This window comes from Emiliania huxleyi, assembly GCF_000372725.1.
Source record: "Emiliania huxleyi CCMP1516 chromosome Unknown EMIHUscaffold_162, whole genome shotgun sequence".
NCBI classification, from domain to species: Eukaryota; Haptophyta; order Isochrysidales; family Noelaerhabdaceae; genus Emiliania; species Emiliania huxleyi.
This window is the reverse complement of record NW_005200960.1, coordinates 3,648-24,337: the sequence shown is the minus strand read 5'-3', so window position 1 is coordinate 24,337 and position 20,690 is coordinate 3,648. Positions and strand designations below refer to the sequence as shown.

General features: G+C 64.9%; 8 protein-coding genes across 8 annotated transcripts in view; 5 read left to right on the top strand and 3 right to left on the bottom strand.

The window, feature by feature from the left end:
• Positions 1 to 1,456: 1,456 nt before the first annotated feature.
• On the bottom strand, positions 1,457 to 2,844 carry EMIHUDRAFT_230199 (hypothetical protein; the record flags this gene model as incomplete). Its single annotated transcript, XM_005785213.1, has 3 exons — positions 1,457 to 1,565; positions 1,902 to 2,416; positions 2,518 to 2,844. 3 exons carry the CDS (start codon positions 2,842 to 2,844, stop codon positions 1,457 to 1,459), a joined length of 951 nt encoding a protein of 316 aa, XP_005785270.1.
• Positions 2,845 to 3,669: 825 nt separating this feature from the next.
• EMIHUDRAFT_230198 (hypothetical protein) lies at positions 3,670 to 4,584 on the top strand (the record flags this gene model as incomplete). Its single annotated transcript, XM_005785212.1, has 1 exon — positions 3,670 to 4,584. One exon carries the CDS (start codon positions 3,670 to 3,672, stop codon positions 4,582 to 4,584), a length of 915 nt encoding a protein of 304 aa, XP_005785269.1.
• Positions 4,585 to 5,520: 936 nt separating this feature from the next.
• EMIHUDRAFT_455916 (hypothetical protein) lies at positions 5,521 to 6,630 on the top strand (the record flags this gene model as incomplete). Its single annotated transcript, XM_005785211.1, has 2 exons — positions 5,521 to 5,583; positions 5,664 to 6,630. The coding sequence occupies 2 exons, from the start codon at positions 5,521 to 5,523 to the stop codon at positions 6,504 to 6,506; spliced, it is 906 nt and encodes a 301-aa protein (XP_005785268.1). The 3' UTR covers positions 6,507 to 6,630.
• A 1,632-nt stretch (positions 6,631 to 8,262) lies between these two features.
• Positions 8,263 to 8,910, top strand: EMIHUDRAFT_230196 (hypothetical protein; the record flags this gene model as incomplete). The annotated part of the gene is made up of 2 exons (XM_005785210.1): positions 8,263 to 8,517; positions 8,758 to 8,910. 2 exons carry the CDS (start codon positions 8,263 to 8,265, stop codon positions 8,908 to 8,910), a joined length of 408 nt encoding a protein of 135 aa, XP_005785267.1.
• A 3,619-nt stretch (positions 8,911 to 12,529) lies between these two features.
• On the bottom strand, positions 12,530 to 13,739 carry EMIHUDRAFT_314090 (hypothetical protein; the record flags this gene model as incomplete). The annotated part of the gene is made up of 5 exons (XM_005785209.1): positions 12,530 to 12,781; positions 12,869 to 13,093; positions 13,206 to 13,442; positions 13,506 to 13,510; positions 13,601 to 13,739. The coding sequence occupies 5 exons, from the start codon at positions 13,737 to 13,739 to the stop codon at positions 12,530 to 12,532; spliced, it is 858 nt and encodes a 285-aa protein (XP_005785266.1).
• A 499-nt stretch (positions 13,740 to 14,238) lies between these two features.
• Positions 14,239 to 15,251, top strand: EMIHUDRAFT_230193 (hypothetical protein; the record flags this gene model as incomplete). The annotated part of the gene is made up of 2 exons (XM_005785208.1): positions 14,239 to 14,764; positions 14,974 to 15,251. The coding sequence occupies 2 exons, from the start codon at positions 14,239 to 14,241 to the stop codon at positions 15,249 to 15,251; spliced, it is 804 nt and encodes a 267-aa protein (XP_005785265.1).
• A 1,313-nt stretch (positions 15,252 to 16,564) lies between these two features.
• On the bottom strand, positions 16,565 to 18,748 carry EMIHUDRAFT_423697 (glycosyltransferase, family 19). Its single transcript, XM_005785207.1, has 7 exons — positions 17,815 to 18,748; positions 17,743 to 17,746; positions 17,610 to 17,700; positions 17,389 to 17,462; positions 17,219 to 17,321; positions 16,998 to 17,082; positions 16,565 to 16,902 (listed from the first exon to the last, which is right to left on the bottom strand). The coding sequence occupies exons 1-7, from the start codon at positions 18,639 to 18,641 to the stop codon at positions 16,611 to 16,613; spliced, it is 1,476 nt and encodes a 491-aa protein (XP_005785264.1). The 5' UTR covers positions 18,642 to 18,748; the 3' UTR covers positions 16,565 to 16,610.
• A 1,142-nt stretch (positions 18,749 to 19,890) lies between these two features.
• EMIHUDRAFT_230191 (hypothetical protein) overlaps positions 19,891 to 20,690 on the top strand; it is a gene marked incomplete at both ends in the record, with an annotated part of 1,679 nt that continues 879 nt past the window's right edge. Inside the window, 2 exons of the mRNA XM_005785206.1 lie at positions 19,891 to 20,336; positions 20,409 to 20,448. Coding sequence (XP_005785263.1) covers positions 19,891 to 20,336; positions 20,409 to 20,448 — 486 coding nt within the window. The remainder of the gene's footprint in view (positions 20,337 to 20,408; positions 20,449 to 20,690) is intronic.

Below are 20,690 nucleotides of genomic sequence, written 5' to 3'. Positions count from 1 at the left end.
GTGTATCATACACTTTATGCCAGCGTTGCATATCCGGAATATGCAACGGTGGCATAAAGTGAATGATACACCGTCGCAATGCAACGGTGGCATAAAGTGTATGATACACCGCCGCAAAACTGCATTCCTCCGGTCGTGCGGAGATGCATCCGGTTTGGGTACCGGCGGATAGCAGGTGAACGCTAAGGTGGGTTTCGAACCAGTGACAACGCCCGTCTGGGTTTTTTGCGCCGAGTCGAACTGCGGGATTCGAACTCGAGACCCAATGCAGTTTTGCGACGGTGTATCATACACTTTATGCCACCGTTGCATTGCGACGGTGTATCATTCACTTTATGCCACCGTTGCATATCCGGATATGCAACGGTGGCATAAAGTGTATGATACACCGTCGCAGGTAGCATAGGACCTTGTTGGCAGCAGCCAGCTTGTTGCGCTGCTTCGTTGCGATGAGCTGATTAGGATCGCAGAAGTGCATGCCAAGCACCGCCACGATCTTGAAGCAGAACACATCGCAACCGCATCGTCCGCACTGCCATCGGCATGCCGCGCCCGCCGCTTCGCCGCAGCCGCCTTAAGACACGCATAGCGGCAGCACATGGTACGTTGCGCGTACTTGAGCAGGCGTTGCGCACCGCAAGTAGCGCACTGGCCCTGGCAGAAGGCGAACTGGTTGGTCGGGACCGTCCAGGTATTTTTCGTTCGGGTAAATCTTAATTAAGGCTTTTCAGGTATACCCACCTATCGCCCACATGTCGACTTTCTCCCTATAGGGTTTTACCCGGAATTGGCCTTATGTCGTCTAAGTTCATGGCCCCCGACCATACAGCGTCTAAGTCTGAGCCCGGCTCCGTGCGGGGGCTAAGTTGAGCGCTCGCTCGCTGCAGAGGCTAAGTCGTAAGTGTAGAGCGACCCTCTAGCCCTACTATACCCAACCATTATATTACTTTCCTCTCTCTCGAAGCTGCGCGTGGGCGTGGGACGGACACTCCGACTCACTTTTTGCGTTTCCGACCCCCCCCCGCTGCCAGCGGACGGCCCCGCGCCGCGCCCGCGGCGCGCATGGCGCGGGATCCGCGCATTAGCACGATAGTAGCAACGGACGTGCCACAGAGATCGTGTGTGTGGAGCAGAGAGAGTCGTTGGAGAAGAACTAGATCTCCGCCGTGAACTCAGCACTTGGCCGTTAGGGTTAGCGGCAAGCCAGTCCCTCCAGTCGCGGTGCGTCGCCGCACCGCGCACCGCGGCGACACCCGCGCGCCGGAGTGCGGAGACCGGACGCAACCCCCCCTGGCTGGTGGCTGCGCGCCGGACGTCCACCGACACCCGCTCTCTGGCGCCAACTCCCTCTCCCCTTGTGTACGGCCCGCCTAGTCGGCGCCTCTTCGTGTACTCGCTCAATCTCTCTCGAGTCAGATGACTCTGCAGGCCCTGAGCCATTCGCGCCTGCTGTGGACTAAATGGTCCAGCTCTGCAGGGCATTCGGCGGCGCCGGAGCGTCCGCCTCTAGTTCCTCTTCCCCCCCCCCCTCCTCCTCGAACGTCTCCGCGGTCTCGACGGCCCGCCTTCGGCTCGACTTCCGCCCATGCCAAAGCGCGCGACGGCCCGGCTGGTCGAACCCCCTCGCCTTGTGAGAGAGCCGACGCCACACAGCCAGCCCGCACTGCATGGCTGCAGCGAGCGCGAGCAGCGTCGCCCCGAGCACAAGCCGCACAGGCCCGCCGAGGACTGAAGTCGGAGGACTGGGCGACAGCCGCGCTCCATGCGGCGGTTGGGGCGACGGCAGCGGCGACGGCGGCGGCGCAGGCGACGGCGGCGGCGCGGGCGGCGGCGCGGGCGGCGGCGGCACGTCTGTGACGCGAACGTCGGAGACGTGCAATGTGGCCGTGGAAATATTGCACCTCGGGTGCGCCGCGTCGCAGCCGCCATCCAGCCAGCTCAGGTCGTCCGCGCTCCAAAGCGACACGACCAACGTCATGCCGCCGGACAGCGCTGCTCTTGTGCGGGCGCGGTCGGTAGCTGGAACCGGCGCCGGGAAGCCGTCGGGCGAGGCGCTGCCGTTGACGGCCGCCGGGTCGAAAAAGAGAAGGCTGGCCTGCTGCTGAACGAGTGTCACGTCGAATGCCCCGCCCTCGTCGAACGTGGCGCTGACGGTGAAAGGCCGGGCGGTGTCGATGCGCGGCGCATGCAGCCCATAGAGGCCGGCCGAGGCGGCGGTGTTACCGGCATTGGCGACACAGCCGTCCTGGTTGCAGCTGCCCGCTCGGCCGCCTCGCCCTACCGTGGTGTGGAGCGCGGCCTGCACCGCCTTGGTGTTGGCCTCCAACAGGTCGATCTCGAGGCAAGGCTCCGCATCGTAGCCCTGGATGTCGCAGTACATCGAGGCGTCTGCGCCCGGCCGCGGCGGCATCGCAACCTGGCGCGAAGCAGGGCGGTGCGGGTGGGGCGAGAGACTAGTGCCGCAGGCTATTGACAGAGGGCGTGAGAAGGGCGAAACGAGCATCTAGAGGCGGCCACGAGGTAGACGGCCGCATTGCAGCCGCAGCCGACGGCAGAGAGGTCAACCTCGAAGGCGAGGCGGCGGTTGAGCAGCGGCAGGCGGAGGTACGAGAAGTCTGACCATTTGGGTCTCTCCTTGCTCGGGATCTCTGCCACTGCGTACAGCCGGTTGTTGCCGCGCACCGTGAGCCGCTCGCGCAAGGCCTGCACGTTCCCGACTTTGCCCCAGGCCTCACCCACGAAGCCGCCAGCACCGCTGCTGCCGCCAATCGGTAAGGACCAGGCGGTTAGCGTCGGCGACCAAGCACCGACGGCGAGCGTGGGCGCGAGGAGGACTCGTGACATATATATATTATCGGACCCGGGAGCCGCCCGCCGTGTCGCTGTCGTGTCTTTTTCTTTTCTTTCTTCCCACATTGGCGCCGGGAGGACTCTTGAGGTGAAGGATAGTGGTGGTCCCCACCTTGCTCACTGGTGTACCTGTGTTAGTTAGCCAGTGCGCGCCAGTCCTGTGCCTAGTGTCGTGCAAGGGAGTTCCGTCGTAAAATTCTCGGTGTGCCTGTGTGTTGTTGTTTGTTTGTGTTGGTGCCAGGGTTCGGGCTCCTACCCGGATAGGGGGTCTGAACCCACCCGTTGGAGCCACCCCATGGTTTGTTCGGCCCGATTTTGACGGCAGCGGAGGGTCCCGCAATACGGTGGTGTGTATGTATGTAGGAAGGTAGGTAGGTGAAGAAACAACAAACTGACCCCCTACCTATCGGGGGCCCGAACCCAATGTCGGCCTGGGTTCCGGCTCCTACCCGGATAGGGGGTCTGTTGGCACTGACTCGCGCCAAAACGCCCTACCTACCTACCTATCCCCAGGCCGCGCAGCGAAGCGAAAAAAGATCAAACGGGGTACCTACCTATTGCAGGGCCCTTTTGGGCCAAACAAGACCAACCTACCTACCTATCTGGGAGGGGCCAGCCAGTGCCAACAGACCCCGTATCCGGGTACCCCCTATCCGGGTAGGAGCCGGACCAGTGGTTACCATCTCAAAACCAGCTCCTGCTCTGGCAAGACGTCCTCGGGGTTGGGTGGGCGCTGTTCGGCCTGCACGGTTGAGGGCCGGAATGTGTGCTGAGGAAGACCTGAGGGAGTACCTACGGCGTCATAAAGTGGAGGACGTGATGAATGACCTGGTTGGCCTCATCGCAGCCACCCAGCCGGCCGAGCCCTGGGACTTTGTCGCGGACCGGCTCGCGGCACTGGCCGACGCGGGCGCCCGGGCTGTCGCCTCCGGGACCATCGGCGGTGTGCGCACGGCGCCGTCGCTCGGGCTCTGCACGGCGCAAGAGGCGGAGGCCATCTCTGAGCTTCTGCGCGCCCAACTACGAGAGCGCCTTCGGAAGTCTGACCAGGAGGAGTGGCTGCGGCGCCGCAAGTGGCTCGGGTTCTACGAGGGCTGGCACGCGCCGCACCTGAGCTGCGCTCGTGGCACGCTGGAGCTGCTGCCGTGGAGGTCCGGCAAGCCGACCACGGCTCTGGTGGAGCACCTCGCCAGCGGCGCGCTCGATGGTTCAGTGAGCGCCATCGAGCTCGGATGCGGCACGGGCGAAAACCTTGTGTGCCTCGCCGGTGCTGCAAGGGCCGTCACCGGCGTCGACATCGCGCCGGTCGCAGTCGTCGCAGCGCAGGAGGCCATCACCCGCTCTCGGGTGCAAAACGCCAGAGTGCTCGAGGCGGATCTGCTGGCTCCGCCCGATGAGCTCCAGGGCGCATTCGACTTCGCGTTCGACTGCCAGACTTACCAGTGCCTCCGACAGGTCAGCATCGTCGCCGCTGGCGCTGCCGTCGCCGGGGTGCTGCGGCTGGGCGGCACGCTGCTCCTCCTCACCGGCAACGCGGACGAGCCCGAAGAGCGAGGGCCCGTCAGGCTGACGCGTCGAGAGCTCGAGGACGGCCTGGTCCCTGCGGGTCTTGAGCTCGTCTCCTGCGATCCATTCTTCTTCGACGAGACCGAGGCGTATCGGGTGCAGGCCGAGGAGCGAGGTCTTGCCCGGCCCCCACGCGGATGGCGGTCACTGTGGGTCCGCGTGCGGTAGCGAGAGTCGTGGTCCGGTGCAGACGTAAAGTAAGGTCGGTAAGGTGTAAGGTAAACGTCTCCACACACACACAAAGGGGGTGCGGGGGGCGACCCTCGCATCTCCACGCGCCACAGGACGGACACTCGGACACGGGCGGGACACGCGGCCGGCGGGAGAGCATGGTCGTGTACAGTCTCGCGTCGCGCTTGGATATTATATTTTGTGTCGATCGCGTCAGAGCAATCGATTGGCAGAGGACTCGATCTCGAGCGTCGAGGACAGCGACGCACCTTCTTCTCTACTTACTCGATAGCGGTCCCGCCGTAGCTCGCGCATAGAAGCAGGAAGCTATACGGCTCTAGGGGCAGAGGCCGCATCGCGTCAGTGGTATACGTTTTACCCGAAACCGAAACCAAAACACGGATCTCCAAACCAAAAGGGATGAAATCCCTTACCCGGGTATGGATATAATCGCCAAATTATCTCAGGAACATAGTGTGAATGCCCGGGAACAGCCCCTCCTGGCCCGAGTGCGGGGCGCGAGGGACAAATTCAGAGGGCATGAAAGTCGTCAAGCTGCTTGATCAGGCCAGTAAAGATGGCCCGCGAGGCAGCCTTCGTGAGCAGGTCGGCGAGCATCACGACGCCGGGGAGGTGTTCGACAGAGATAACGCCACGGCTGACGAGATCGCGAAGGAATTCGGCGGCGCGCAACATGTGCTTGGTCTTCTTGAAGGCAACGCCAACGGGATCGAAGGCCATGCCGACGGCGGATTTGCTGTGTCGCTGTCCCTTGTCAGGAGCAGGAGAACTAGGAGTAAGGAGAGCGCAACCAGTAGGAGGCCCGCGCCTGCCCCCGTGCCGCCGGGTGCAACCTGTCCTATACGAGAGAGGAATCCCTGGGTGGGACCCTGTCGTGTGGGTGAACCCTGCCCAGCCCCCCTCCGAGTCGCGATGCGCTCCCCGCTCCCGTTCCCCTGTGTCCCTGATCGTCCTTACAAGATCCTGCTCGTGCAGGTGGGGACCCTGTCCTTCTCCCACCCCTCGTTTGGCTTGCCCGTTTTATTTATTTTTTACTGCCTCGGTGCTGTTCTCAGCGCGTCGGGGTGTGTAGCTTTTGTAGCACGGTCCGTCGCATGTATATGCCAACCATCACCGCCGTCGACTTTGAGCGGTGGCGCACTCAGGGGTGCGTGCTCGACCCACCTGATGAGAGCTTCGTCCGCGGCGTCATGGTGATTCTTCACGGTCTCGTCAGCAAGCCCGAGCTCAACGGCAGGCATGGCCTCGTGCTCGGCCCGCTCGCATCTGGCCGCGCGCCTGTGGCGATAGCGCCCGTGCAGGACACTGAGCATCTCATCCAGCTTTCGGTCAAGCCTGCGAACTGTGCGCTACCGCCCGAGCCACCGGATAGGCTGGCGACTGCTTGGAACAACTTGGCGCTCGCATACAAGCGAGCCGGCGCGTCAGCGTATGACCAGGCGGCCGCAGCGTATGAGACAGCGCTGAAGCTTCAACCTGGGAAGCCAAACTTCATGGCCAACTACATCAAGCTGTGCCTGGTGATGGCCGGTGAGAGGCGCGGCGACCCTGAAGTAGCTCAAGCCCTGCAGGAGAAGGCGGGTAAATATCTGAGCAAGCTCTTCCGCCCGGTGACGACGCTGCCCGAGAATCGGGGTCTCGACTGCAATCTCGGCATCGACTTTGTTCCAGGATACTCGCAGCGCATGCTGACGGCAGGCGTCGTGAACTCAGTGGACGCGCAGCCGGCACGCACGACGTATGCACGGCAGTGGGTCTACGATCCGCAGCGGGAGGCGCTTCAGGAGATCAATCCGGGCGATGGAAAACCGCTGACGATGAGCGCAGAGGCCAGAGAGGCGATAAGCCGTGGGCATGGGACACACGTGCAGAGAAATGAGAGGGGAGAGACCGTGTGAGAGTTATGGACATGCCTGGGGCCAAGCCTCCCGTGCCTCATGTGACCGGACTCGCGTCACAATCGGTCTCTATGCGCATAACGTCTGTCTTCGGTCGGTCCCGCGAAATCCGTATAAATAGAGAGAGAGTCTGCAGAGAGAAGAGACAGGAACAAGCGCGCCTTTGTGTGCAAGGCTGCAAGCGCGGCTCGGGGACGGGGGACCCCATTGTGCATATTCGTGCTTGCCACCTCGGGATAGTAAGAACACAGAAAACACAAGTGGGACTCCAAGTGGGTGCGAATTCTTTCTCTGCCTGTGATAGTACTAGCGCGCACCAGTCCGCACCTGTGTCGAGCCTGTCTGCTGTGAGAGAGAGTTTTGCTTGGAGCACTTGGACGCGCGCTTCCTCGCGTGCGCGGGCCTCGGCGGGCAGCACCTCGTCTGGTGCTCTGCTAGTCGCTAAATGTGCTGCTGTTTGGCGCATTGTGGCAGGGCTACTGGCACGCGGAGCTGGGGTATCCACCCGTCTCAGCTCGCTGCCGATCTCTACTACTTCTACTACCTCCCGCGTGGCGTGCACGGGAGGCGTCGGGTGTCCCGTGTGCCCGGCGGGCGGGGCGCGCACCATGCTGCTTGAGGGTGATCGACGGGCGCTCCGTTTGTGCATTGAGCCAAGGCTACTCGAAAAAGAAAGAAAGAAAACAGACAACCCAAGGGAGGGATGGGAGGACGGCACGCCGCCACCACACAGGGATTTTAAGGAGAGGTGTCCGTGGTGCGCTAGCCCTCGCCCACCCTAGGGAGTCTGCCTCTTCCTATCTCTCTTCGCAGTCTCTCGCCGATTCTCGCTGCAACCTTCATGCCACCTCGCGGTCGTCCCACTCTCGTCGTTCTCTCCCTTGTCACTTCCTCCTCTGTCGCGTCGTTCTCTTCTGCCTCGTCCTGCGACGCCGCCGCCTGCCGGTCCCTTGTTCTCGCGGCTTCTTTCGCCTTTCGGCGCAACTCCGTCCTCCTCGCGGCGTATCCTGGCCCCTCGAGTCTATCGAGCTCCCCTCGCGCAAGGACCACATTTCTGACTCCCACTCCGATCATTTGCCTACAGGTCATGTTGTTGCTCAGGTCCACTCTCTCTTCGAACACTCGTGCCTCTACGGATGATGCCGGCGCTGGGGTCCCCTTCGGATGCATACTCGAGAGGCATTCCCGTTTGCGCCCAAAATTCTTCTCGCACCCAAGAACCTGCGCGCACCTGACAGCCACGCAGAGACGGCGCGTCGCGAGCTACCGCCGACAGGGAGATTATGGCCGACAACTGGGAAATCGCCGCGATTGAGGCCGAAATTGCAAAAGCCACGAAAAAGGCCGCCGAGGCCGAGGCGGCAAGGCGGCAAGCGGCGGCGGCGGCGGCAGAGGCGGCTTCGGCGGCGGAGGCGGCAGAGGCGGAGGCTCGAGCGGCTTCGGCGGCGGCTAGGGAGGCGGCGCGAGAAGAGTCTCAGGCGGACATTCCCCACGCCGGGCCAGAAGCACCGTCGCCGCAACCGGCAAAGTGGAGAGCCGTCGGACAGACGAACCGGAAGAAGGCACTCTCGCTGTCCGTATGCGACCTTGCTCTGCTGGAGGACTGCCCGATTTGCTTCGAAAACAAGGCCGACATCGAGATGCTGCCTTGCCGCCACTCGACGTGCGCGGCGCCCGCCAAAGCGGTTGTGTGAGCGCCGCCCCTGCTCAGCCAGGGCCGCCCTGCCGCAGGTGTGGCGGCTGCCTCGACGAGTGGATGTCGGGCTGCAGCTCCTTTGCACAGACCCTGCGCAAGGGCTCCTCAAACACCACCTGCCCGCTCTGCCGAGCTCCAGTCGAAGAGACGGCGGCGGCCAAGCCCAGCCGAGTCGGGACGGCGGCAGAGGCGACAGAGGCTGCACCGCGGGAGGCGGAGGCTGCACCGCCGGCTGGGGCACGTGCGCTGCCGCCTAAGGCGTGTGTGCCGCCCGCGTCCTACACGCCGGCGCCGGCGCAGGCCCCGCTGCGTCGAGTGCCCTCCCCGCCGCCGCAGCGGCCGCCGGGGCTGCCTCCGCAGCCGCCGCAGCCGCCACAGCCGCCACAGCCGCCACCGCCCCGAGAGCCGACGCCGACGCCGCCAGGGCCGCCGGGACTGGCTCAACGGCCACGGCCACCACACGCCCCGGCGGCAGCGCCAGCCAGAACCGACGCGCCCGCCGCTGCGCCGGCAGTCCCCGCTCCAGCTCTCGCGCGCCCGTCGCTCCTGATGGAGAACGTGCGTCGCATCCGGGCGGAGCTCTCGCTGGCGGACGGCCCTCTTCTGGTGGTGCTGCGCAGCGCTCACGAGGCGCTCGACCTGACTCCGTCCGGTGGAGTCCTCCAGCAGACAGAGAGGCTGCTGGTCGAGCTCTTTGGGCACACCTGATCGTCAGCCCGCTCAGCGTCAGCCCGGTGGTCTCGCGATGAGATCACTTATGTACGCTTGCGTGACTTATACATTGATAGCGAGTGGAAGGCGCTCCGTCTCCGCTCGCATCGAGCGCGGCTTTACTTTTGGGAAATTTTCAACTTGAGGGCTTGCGTGTTGCGCGAAAGGCAGCGAGACCCGTGGGGAACTGACGTAATGTAGGCTCTCTTAGAGCTCGGCACGACCCGCATGCCGCAAAGCGGGCTAGTTCCAATTCACTCTGACACGCTTATCTTGAAAACGTCCAACGGAGCTCCGTGTTGCTCCCAGCGCCCTCCCCCGTGCTCCCTGCGGCCATGGCCGATGATCCTAGTACAGGCCTTGTCAGGTTCTCGCTCATCCACCCACCCTCCTCGACCTTCCCGACGATACCAGCGGGCCCGCCTCCACCTAGAAGACTGGTGCTGGGGGGTGAGTGTTCCCTGCTTCCGGCTTCTGCATATACCTGAGCTAGGGCCTGAGAGGCCTCGCTGGAGCCGAGGCATAGCGGCGTGATTTCGGACCTCCACCACCCCAGTCTTGTCCCGGGCTGAGTGGCATCAACACTAGCCCGCCCGCTGTTCCTAGGGTTGCGCGAGCTGTCCGAAGCTGTCACAGCTAGGGTTGCAAGACCTCAAAAGCCGGTCATCCACCACCCGAAAATGGCCGCCCTCCCCTCCAGAGCGCCGCCACAGCCGTCGTGCAAAACGGCCCAACCACCGACACGACCGCCACCGTCCGGCGGCAAGGCATACGCTCTGAGGCCGTAGAATGGGTACGGCTGCATCTAGCTCTTTGCGCGGGTCAAGTGTACCTGGCCTCCCCTTGATGGTCCTAGGCGGGCTTCTCCACAGGAGTCGATCTTGGAGAGGGGCAGTGCTCACTCTGCACTCTCTGGTCGGCCTGCTGTATCGACCCGTCGTGGCTTCACATCTACCTCGTGCCAGCGGCTCTCCTCGGCACCAGAGCGCTCCATCATACGCCAGAGCCTGTCCTGGGGCGGGTCCCCACGCCCTTACAATCATACGCATAAAAAAACCCGGACTCAATCGATTGTACTGCGGTGGTGTGAGTGAATGCACCATGAGCAAAAACCTGACTTGGCCTGTATGAGAGGTCATCTGGCTACCGCGAGAGCGACCCAATTCGTCGACATCGTCCGATGATGGTCCCGCAAAGTCAGCCTCCGGAGGCTATCGTGGGGTCGAGCCGGCAGTAGCCGTGATATGTGGTTCTACCACCCCTTGTAGGCTTTGCCTCTGACCGCCACCGTTCCCAGGCTGCCTAATGGGATGGAAAGGAAGGCTGGGCGAGCGTATAGAAGCGTGCTCGACCTCGTCGTGGCAACCTGCACGGCAGCGCTGGCAGGCGCGATGAGCGTCGTGCCACCTGACCCGAGACGGGTCGCAGGCGCCGTACCGAGCGCGTCGAGACCGTGTCCTGATGCGCTCTGCACGGGTGAGTCACGTCGGCGTCGAAGGAGCGACGTGCGACCTGACAAAGGTTTTGTAACGCGAGCTGTGCCACAGCGTCCCGGCACAGGCAGCTGAGCACTGAGCAGCACGCAGCAGCTGCATTAGCAGCTGAGCAGCACATCTCATGTCCGGCGCGCGCGCATCGGTGTTCACTCGGTGTGGCTCCCGCGCGGTCAAGCGGTACGGCTTCGCGCTTTGAGCGCGCGCTCCCACCTCCCCGGCTGGCACGAATCGCGAGCTCCCACGGGCATCCACGGCACGTGAACCGTCGGCGCCTTCTTTGTGGTGATGAGCGGAGCGCCGTCGCCGTCTCAGGGCGCTGTATTCGTACACGTCTTCCAGCCGGCGGAGCGCGCGTGAAGCCATCTGACCGGCTGGCACGTAATTTCTGGGCGCACGCGGCTCGCGTTGCCCACTCGAGCCTGGTAGGTGCGGGCGATGGTCTCTTTGAGCTCGCGTGCCGAGTCGCCAAGCTTGAGCTGGTGAACGACGAGGCCATGCGCCGCGTTGAAGCGGTTGGGCATCGGCCAGATGTAATACTCGACGTTCCAAAGCAAACTCACCGTGTAAAGCTGCACGCCCGTGAACGCCCGCGCTCCAAGCCACCCGATTATAGCGTCGCACGGGTCGGGAGGCTCGCGGTAAGGACCGTGCCGCCGCCCCAAGCTCTCAAGACGTTGCCGGGGAGGCGCCGCCAGCCTGTTCATTCCGTGGCCCTTGACGTATTCAATCAGGCGCGTGGCTGCTGATCGCGAGTAGAAGTAGAGCCCGCCCTGCGCCATGGCGAACGAATGTTTGCGTTTTTCCGCCTCGCTCCGCCGGAGGATCCGAGGGTCGCGCTCCGGCCATGCACTCACCTTCCCCGGCGAGTCGTAGCTAAAACCGATGCAGTTGATCGTCTGGTTTGTATCAAGCCGTTCCCAGTGCTCGAAGAGCCCGCCCCACACGGCGGCGTCGGCAGGGAGAGCGGCCTCTATGGCGGCCAGGAACCGCGAGAGCCGCGGCGGGTTGATCCAGGTATCCGAGTCCATCTGACCGATGAAGTGAGAGCGCGGGAACGCCACCTGTGCGTGCTCGAACCATCGCTCGTGCACTGAAGGTGCGGCCACGGCAGATACGGCGGGCGGGAGAGCACCACGACCCCTTCCATCTGCCGCTCTTCTTCTCCACTCACCTCGTCCTCGAATCGACTAGCCGCAGGGTCAACGTCCGACTGGGGTGTGCCCAGAACAGCTGCAGCATCAGCGTATTGAGCTGAGACGAGACGCTGACAGTGGTAATACCAAACACTGAGCTTGAGGCAGGGCGTGCGGGCAGAGGAGCTGGAGGCGTCGGAGATTGCGTCCCATCGTGGTCGAGATCATCGAGGCTAGTCGCAATTTGAGCCAGGCGGCTTCGAACGTCAGAGGAGTTGGCGAATGTGGCAGCCAAGAGCCCAAGACTGGCCCTTGCGCTAGCCACGGCCTGATGGCGGAGAGCGACGCGATCGACGTCCATAGTCAAACTTCGCCGGCAGTTTGAAAAGGACTATATCACGCCCGCAGGGCATGCACCCCCTGTCCCCTTTCTCCCATTAAAAAGTACGTTGGCGAGAGCGCGCGCGCGCGCGCGCGAGAGAGAGAGAGAGAGAGCCGTGCAAAGATAAGGCTCAGCCAGCTCGGACGTTGACCGCACCGCATACCCTCCGCCTCACTTACGACACGCGGCACGAGCCAGGGTGGCAGGTGCTGGCCTCTCTCGTTTCTCGCGTGTGTGTCCCAATGCACGCGTTCCTCCGCGCCCAAAACTCAAAACATAAACCCCCACCCTCGCACGAATGCCCCGCCCGTAACGCGTAAGGTCACACACACACACATAGATTAATGGCAGTTGGCACAGGTGCCTCCGGCTCGGCTCTGCTCTCGTAAGTAGGCACGCGCGTTCCCCGGCCCTCGAACTGAACCGCGTGCCCCTGCTCGGCCTGCCTCCCGCGGTGACTCCCTCGCTGCCAGCCCTGCATCCCGCCATCGGCCCATCCCTTGCTCTCCCTCTTCACCACCCCTTCTCCCCTCGTGTCCACGCGGGGTGCGCCACGTCCGACAGCAGTAAGGCGGTCCGGTCGGCAGAAGGAGCAGACAGCAGCTCTAGGCGCCGCCGCCGCCACCGCCGCCGCCGCCGCCGCCGCCGCCGCCGCCGCCGCCGCCCGGCGAGACGAAGGTCGCCTTAAGCTTCGAGAGGGGCATCGGCTGGATCCAGATCTTACCGGGGCCTTTCATCTCGTTGAGGAAGAGGCCCTCGCCGCCGCAGCAGCACATCAAGCAGCCGCCGGCGCGGCGCACCTCAAGCTGGACGGATGGCTCCCACGCGAGCAGCGACGATGTGTCGATGACGATCGCCTGCGGCGGAGCAGCCCGTCGCGAGTTGGAGGCCTCTCCCCGGGGCGTCCGAGTGGCGGGTGCGAGTGGGTGCGAGGGACCGCGCACCTCGCCAGCCGCCAGCTCCTTCTCGACAATCGCGCCGCCGCCGCAGATGAAGGCGACGCCGTCGCCCGTCATGACATTATAGAAGAGCCCCTGCCCGCCGCAGCAAGCCGCGCCGGCGCTCTGAGCGCGCTGGATGCTAAACTCGGTCTTTGTCGCGACGGAGGCGAACCATGCGCTCGCGCTCAAGTGAATGCCGTTGTACCTGGACATGTCTAACGGGAGGACCTGCGAGGGCGAGCGAGGGGGCGGAAGGATAACGCAGACGCCCCCTGCCCAACTCCCTCTCGCACACCGCCGCCCTGCCCCACCCAACCCCCTTCGCAGGGCGGCGGCGCACGGCCGCCTTTGCCGGCCACGAAGGCGACGCGGCCATCGGAATTGGCTCGCTCGATTTGTTCTCGTACATCAGGCGGAACATCGACCCACCGGCGCAGCAGCAGCGCGTGCACGCCTGGCCGCAGCCTCCGTCGGTGCCAATCTCGGGCATAAGCGACTCGTGCATGTGCACCATCTTGCCTGGCTCCATCCTATGTGCAATGGTGGGCTGAGCTGAAACTTGCACGGGGTGGCTGGCCTCGTCAGAAAATGAAGTCGTCGCCTCATGATCTGGCCGGGCTGCAGCATGACCTCGACGCACTGCGCCTCGTCGCCTGCCGCGCGAGAGAGGGAATGGGGGGGCGGGTGGGAGGAGAGCGGCGTGGCAGCCTCTCGGGCCAGCACAAAGCCGCGCACCGAGGATCTGGAACTGCACGCCGTTGTCGCTCTGCTGCGTCTTTGGCTCCTTGTGCAGGATGAGGCCACTCATGAGAGGAGTGCCCACGACGGCAACTCCGGCCTCGTAGGTCTTGAGCGGCGTGGACTCGGTCTCCATTCTGTCTCTGTCTTGAAGCTGCTCGGCGTCTGGCGTATGTGGATATCGCGCGTCGCGTATTCGTCCGTCCGGCCAGCACTGCGATTGCCACTAACCGCAAGAAGTGAGAGTCGGGTTTTATGTTGGGTTTTGAAAATCTCTCTCTCTCTCTCTCTCTCTCTCTCTCTCTCTCTCTCTCTCTCTCTCTCTCTCGCTCTCGCTCTCGCTCTCTACTCTCTCTCTCTCTCTCTCTCTCTCTCTCTCTCTCTCTCTCTCTCTCTCTCTCTCTCTCTCTCTCTCTCTCCAGTGCGCGCCAGTCCCGTGCCCAAAAGAAAGAAATAAACCAGACAACCCCAAGGAGTGGGGGAGGAGGACCGGGTCCCCACCTGCACGAGCAGGATTTTGGAAGGACGATCAGCGCAGAGTCGATGAATTCTCTTTAGCTTTGCGTTGGCCGCCGCCCCGCAGCGCCCGGGGCCTCCGCCGCACGCCGCCTCCCGGCTTGCTCACCCAGGCTCAGATGAGACTCGACGCCGCCGTGCCGGTGCTGCCGCTCGCCGGCGTCGTGCCCTTTCCGCAGAGCCCGCACCCGTATCTCGTTTCTGCTCCGGTCGGCGGCGCGGGTGGCAGGGCCGCCGCCTTTTACCAGCCCGCCTTCAGCCCAATGGCGGACGTTGGTGTCATCGCCGAGGTCTTGCCGTGCGGCGAGGGCGGCCTGCTCGAGTGCACCCCGCTCGACCGGGTGCGGCGGATGTCCGATGGCGCGCTCGACGTCGTCGCGGACACGCCGCTCGACGAGGCGGCGGCAGAGGAGGCGGCGCGCCTCCACGGAGAGCTGTGGACGCTGCTCGCCACGCTCCGGGGCGCGGACGCCGCGGATGGACCCCTCACATCCCTGAGGCCTGGCGCCGCTTCGCCATCACACGCCTCTCTTGCGCTGGCTTCTTGTTGCGAGCTGGGCACGGCGGAGCAGCAGCGGCTGCTTGAGACGGTCGACACGGTCGAGAGGCTACGGTCGCTCGAGGTGGCACTCCGCGAGGCGGCCGGTGTCGTTGCGGCGCGGGCAGCTCTCGCGAGCTTGAATTTCTCGTAGATAGCGTCTAGCTTTGAAAACATCCCTTTTTTGTCACATATTTTAATCGTTCAGGGAGAGACAAAGCACACAGAGCCGGAAGAGTTGCCGCCGCAAGCGTTAGGCAGTCAGAAGAGCGATCTTAAAATTCTTTCACACGACAGAATGAGAGTGGGGCCGCAGGCGAGCCTGCACGGCTCACGAACTTGGTCGTGCGCGGCTCCCACTTTTCTGGCCGGCAGCCTACCATTGTGTCGACCATCGCAGGCGCATGCACATCATCATTTGCAGGCACGGTGTTCTCTACCGACTTTTGCGGAATGATGCGGGCTCTCTCAGCATCAGACAGCTTTAGCGAGGGCGATCCGGCCGCCTACAGCTCGCCGACGGCCGAGCAGCTCCTGCTCGAGCATTGCCGACTCGTGGGGTGCCCGCGTGCAGCGGCGCTCAGGAGAGAGTGACTGCCGCAGAGTAGAGGGAGACACTCGCACTTTTGCGCGCTTCGCAATTTCGCCCGGCGTGATGTTTGTGCGCGCGCCGCCACACGTCGCAAATGCGGGAGCTATGGCGGGACCGCTATCGAGTACAGACGGCATCGGCCGCCGAGGGAACCGGTTGGGAAGAGGCACAAGGAGGCAGGAGGGCGGCGACCTCAACCGACACTATGGAGGAGCACCAGCCGCCAGACGACGCAGGGCAGACGACGGTGAGGCGGAGCAGACGCGCAGGGCGAGATGAGGGAAGGAGCAGGACTTTGCGGAGATCAGCAGGAGGATGTACGAAGACGGTCTGTGGGGAAGAGATTAGGAGCAGCAGGGACCTCCGAGGGACCATGTGGAAGACGGCTGGTGCTAGTCCCCCAGCGGGAGGACGACCCCGGCTAAGTCGCCGACCACACCCACAAAGAACCCTGCACAAAGATCGCAGGGCGGGGACCTGTTCCTTTTTACCCATCTCCTAGAGGTGTCCGTTTTATTTCATATTTGTTACTGGTTGCGTAGTAGTCTAAGTTCTGAGCCTCGAGGCTGAGCGGGTCTAAGTGTGCCATGGCACGCTGGGGTGCTTGCGCGGTCTAAGATCAGCGGGAGCCTCTTACGTCGGCTAAGTCGGCCGTGGCACGGCCTGGGGCCAGGAGGCTCCCACCGTGATCAACGATACGGCGCAGCCCCCAATTTTCTTCGCCTGCGGCGGGCGATCGATCCTCTTCATGCTTAGCAATCGCCGCTTCAGCATCCTCCTCTTCCGACTTTCGTTGGAGCAGGCGCACATCGCTTCCAGGGAGGGGGGCGCCCTTCTACTCACACCACATGCTAGGGGGGGGGGTGCAACCTCCTCCAGAGCGTTGAAGACATGCTAGGGGGGAGGTCCCGACCCCCCCAGCGCCTTCACCACATGCTAGGGGGGGGGGTGGCGCGTGAGTAGAAGGGCGCCCCCCTCCCTGGAAGCGATGTGCGCCTGCTCTTGCTGCTCCTTCATTCTTGAGCGACGTCTAGCCAAACAGTTCTCACATGACACGAAGCTCCTCAAGCTTAATCAAATGCGTGACGGTGAAGGCGTGAAGCCTGTGTGTGCTCGTCCTCTTTTTCGGGTAAACCTGGACTTTTGCAGGTATACCCCGGTTATTTACCCGAGTTGGCCTCTTGTGTCGTCTAAAAGTTCATGGCCCCCGACCATACAGCGTCTAAGTCTGAGCCCGGCTCCGTGCGGGGGCTAAGTTGAGCGCTCGCTCGCTGCAGAGGCTAAGTGTAGAGCGACCCTCTAGCCCTACTACCCAACCATTTATTTGTTTATTTACTCTACCCTCACGCACTACGGAGTCTCTACAACGTACAAGTCTGCGCCTCGGGCAGGTGGCGGAGCAAAGCGCGCGCGGCTGCGCGGCTTGCAAGCTGCGGCTCGCCGCCGTCACCGACGGCGCGGAGGGAAGGCAGCACCAGCTGCCGAATCTGAGCCGCCTCGGCGCGGGCGAGGGAGGGGCGGGCGAGGAGGAAGTCTGCCTCTTCGGCGATGCGGCACGGCGTGCAGTCTTCGAAGAGGAGCTCGGTGAGGAGGGTGCGGCCGGCGAGGATGTTTGGGAGGGAGGCGTGCCGGAGGACAGGGCGGAGGAGGCGCCTGCGGCGCGGGGAGGAGGGGTGGCGAGGAGGGGTGGCGCGGGCGGGCGGCCTGGGGTACCCTACGGCCTGCCGCAGTGGAGGGGCGTGTCCCGCCGGATCACGAAGCCCGTCAGCCAGCTGGTCGAGTAGACGGCCACCTGCGGCACCCCCGCCGCCGCGAGCTCGAGGTTGATGGTGCCTGTCGGCGCGGCGGCGGGTGGGGCCGCCGGGAGGGAGGGGTGGGCAGCGGCTCGAGGAACGCAGTGCCTAAGGCCCACAACGCCGCTCAGCCAAACCCCTCCCCACTCGGCGCGTCGCGGCGACGAGCGGCGTGCCGCAAGCGGCGATGGCGACGTCCGCGGCGCCGAAAGCAGCCCGGCGAGACCCGCTCCCGACCACGCTGCAGCGCGCGCCGCCTCCCGCTGTGCCTCTCGCTGCCTGTTCACACCTCTCGTTCACACCTCCTGTTCACGCCTCCCGCTGCGCCTCTCGCTGCGCCTCCCGCCAGAGTCTCGAGCACGATGCGATCGACCTCGCCGCGCATCCCCGGTGCCGCGGGCACGACCAGCTCGATCGGACCTAGATGCGGCAGCACTCGCGACCGGTCGGGGCCGCCTCCCGCCGCCTGTGTGTCCGCCGCCCCTCGAGCGAGACCTGTGGGACGTGCCCCAAGACATGTCGTGGACGTGTCGCGGACATGCGTGTCCGCCGCCCCTCGAGCGAGACCGGCCCAGCGGCTAGAGAGCGCCTCGCCGCGCCGCCGCCGCTCGGCGAGCCTCTCCGCGCCACGCAGCAGCAGCGGCAGCATCGCCCTCACCTGGAGACCCAGCGACGCGCGGAGTGGCCGAGAGGCACGCACTGGCCTCGCACACCGCAGTCGCACGCCTCTTGCGCACGGCTACCAGGCAGCAAGCAGAGGACTTGCGCGCACGGCGAGAGGCCGACTTCGCGCCGGAAGGCCGTCGCCTCGGCCGCCCGCTCCGCCGCCGTGCCCGGCGGCTCGCCTCCGATCGCCACGTCGTCGAGCGCCGGGTGTCCGACAAAAGTGGCGGGCACTCCGGCGCGCCGAAAGAGCGCCTCGGGGTGGGGCAAGGCGCGGGGCCGTGGGCAGCGAGTGCTCCGGTGGAAGCTGGCGCGCGAGGGCGGGGAGGAGGGCCGGGGCTGCGGGGCGGGGCGGGCGAACGCTGCTGCGGCCGCCTCCTCGAATGGCAGCAGCACGAGGAGCTCATCCACGCCTCCGCGCAGCCGCGCCGCCCGCGCGTCTGCGTCGCCGAAGGCCCACGCCGACGGGCCGACGTACTGGACGAGGACAGGCGCCGCTGGGATGCCGTTGCGGCCGGCGGCGGCGCGGCGATGTGCGAGCGAGCGGAGCAGGCGGAGGTTGAAGCCCTTTGAGTCGATCCCGACGACGACGTGCGGCTGCGCACGCCGGACTGCGCGCTGTGTCTGCAGGAGCCGGGCAGCGATGCGTGGTAGCGACGGGAGCACCTCGGCAAAGCCGGCGACGCTGAGCTCCGACATGGGGAAGAGGGAGGAGGCTAGCCCTTCGGCTCGCATCGAGTCGCCTCCGACACCCTCAAAGTGGATGGCGCCACCGTACTCGTTGCGCAGTGCCCGCATCAGGCGACCGCCTATGACGTCGCCCGACGCCTCGCCGGCGACCAGGAAGACGACGGCGGGCGACGTGGAAGAGCGCGAGCTGAGGTGGCGGCCTTGCAGGGAGCGGAGGCGGAGGTTGGCGGCAGCGCAGCGCCGCATGCAGACAGGCAGACAGAGCCTCTGCGGGCCCGGTCGGACGAGAACTGGTTGGACGGCCGGCGCAGGCCCACGTGGGAGCTTGCCACGGTGGCGGAGCGTCCAACGACTGGTGGGCGGACAGCCGGCAGCAAGAGAAACCGCAGTCACGACCGCCACTTGAGCACTTGAGCACACGCACACGCACGCACACACACACACACACACACACACACACACACACACACACACACACACACACACACACACACACACACACACACACACACACACACACACACACACACACACACACACACACACACATGCACAGACACGGGAGGATGCGATGAGGTGAATGAAGTCAAGCTCTGGACGCCCCTCCTCAAGACCTCCTCGGCGGGCGTTGGCAACGCCTCGAGCGGCGGCACGCCCGCCTCCGTTGGCCACTCCTACGCCTTCGGCAACACCGAAGAGAAGGCCCGCCGCCTAAACATGGGCTGCAAGGCGCGCGGGCAACCCGGCCAACCCTTCGACCACAAGAACGGCCACGGCTACGTCAAGGCGCATCGCGGTTTCTACCACGACGCGATCTTTGTCAAGGCGCCTCGGCTGAGCCCGCCGCGCACGCCTCGGGCGTCTCCCGCCGCGCCTGATTCGGAGGGCAAGTGCGGCGGTGGCGAGGGTGAGCGCAGGGCGGCGCCGGGTTGGGTGGAGTGTGGGCGAGCGGCGACGCGCGGGGAAGCAGGCAGGAGCTCGGCACCGGCGTCGGGCGCTTCGCCGCCGGTTCGGCGTCGCTTGCCGAGAGCCTCTGCTTTGCCGATCTCTTGTCCGCCTTGCGCTTCCGCTGGCCCTCCTTGTACGCCGCCATCTCCTCCTCGTAGACGGCCAGCTTCGCCTGGTAGTTGGCGACGCGCATCGTGTTCAAGGCGACGTCCTTCACCTTCTTCGGCTCCCTCGGCTTCTTCGGTAGCGGCGCCTTCGACGGCGAGGCCTTTGGCATGCTCGGGCCGTGTACCCAGAATTTGCGCAGCCCCCCCGGAATATCGTGTTTCAGGGCTTCCGAGGTGAACCTCGCAGCGAAGAATAAGATTTTGGTCAAAGGGGCGAGAGAGTGATGCTGTAGGGAAACAAGAGGAAAACGGAAAGAAACCAGGCAGGGTGCGAGAAGAAAACATACATAAAGCCTAAAGGGCTAGCACTTACGCCTGTCTTTTTTCTCACACATCACCGCGAGCTACAACCTCGAGGCTGCCTCGCGCCACCCGCCAACATGCTCCACTTGCTGGCCGCAACGGCGGCGGCACTCCTGCAGCCGGGTTTGCTCTCGCTGCCGCGCGTCTGCCGCGCGCCGCTGGCGCTTGTACGGGCGAGCCTGTCCGAGGCGGAGAGCTCCGAGGTCGAAGCGCTACTTGAGGAGCGGGATGCGATGCGGCGCGAGCGTGACTACGCTGCGGCGGATGAGATCCGCGAGGAGCTGCGGTCGCGCTTCCGCGTCATCGTCGACGACCGGCAAAAGAGCTGGTGGGTGGACGACGACTCGTCCAGCAACGGCCGCCGCCGCGGAGATCGCGGTGGCGACCGGTATGCGCAGTCTGGCCGCGGCGGGTCAGACGGCGACACCGCCGACATCGAGGCGATGCTGCAGGAGCGCGACGATCTGCGGCGCTCGCGCGACTTCAACGGAGCGGACGCGATCCGCGACGAGCTCCGGGAGCGGTGCGCCGACCGCCTCGGCTGGGCGCACTCTCGCCCCGCAGACTGCCACACCGCCGCGCTGTTGCGCCGCAGGTACAACGTGGTGATCGACGACCGGGAGAAGAGCTGGTGGGTCGACAGCGGCGCCTCGAGGGAGCGAGGCGGGCGGGGCGGCGGCGCTGGCCGGGGCGGCAGGGGCGGTTACGACAGCCACGGCGCGACCGACGACGTGGCGGCCGAGGTGGAGCGGCTGCTCGAGGAGAGGGACGCGCTGCGGAGGGAGAGGGACTACGCGCGCGCGGACGAGATCCTCGAGACGCTCCGCTTCGAGCACGGCGTCGTCGTCGACGACCGCGAAAAGACGCGCGCACGCGC

Excerpts from the sequence above, each read along its gene's own strand:
- EMIHUDRAFT_423697 (XM_005785207.1), bottom strand. The coding sequence starts at position 18,641 with ATGCGGCGCTGCGCTGCCGCCAACCTCCGCCTCCGCTCCCTGCAAGGC. Across the intron at positions 17,463-17,609 it reads GCTCTCTAGCCGCTGGGCCG|GTCCGATCGAGCTGGTCGTG; the intron begins GTCTCGCTCGAG and ends TGCCGCATCTAG. Across the intron at positions 16,903-16,997 it reads CTGACGGGCTTCGTGATCCG|GCGCCTCCTCCGCCCTGTCC; the intron begins GCGGGACACGCC and ends CCCGCGCCGCAG.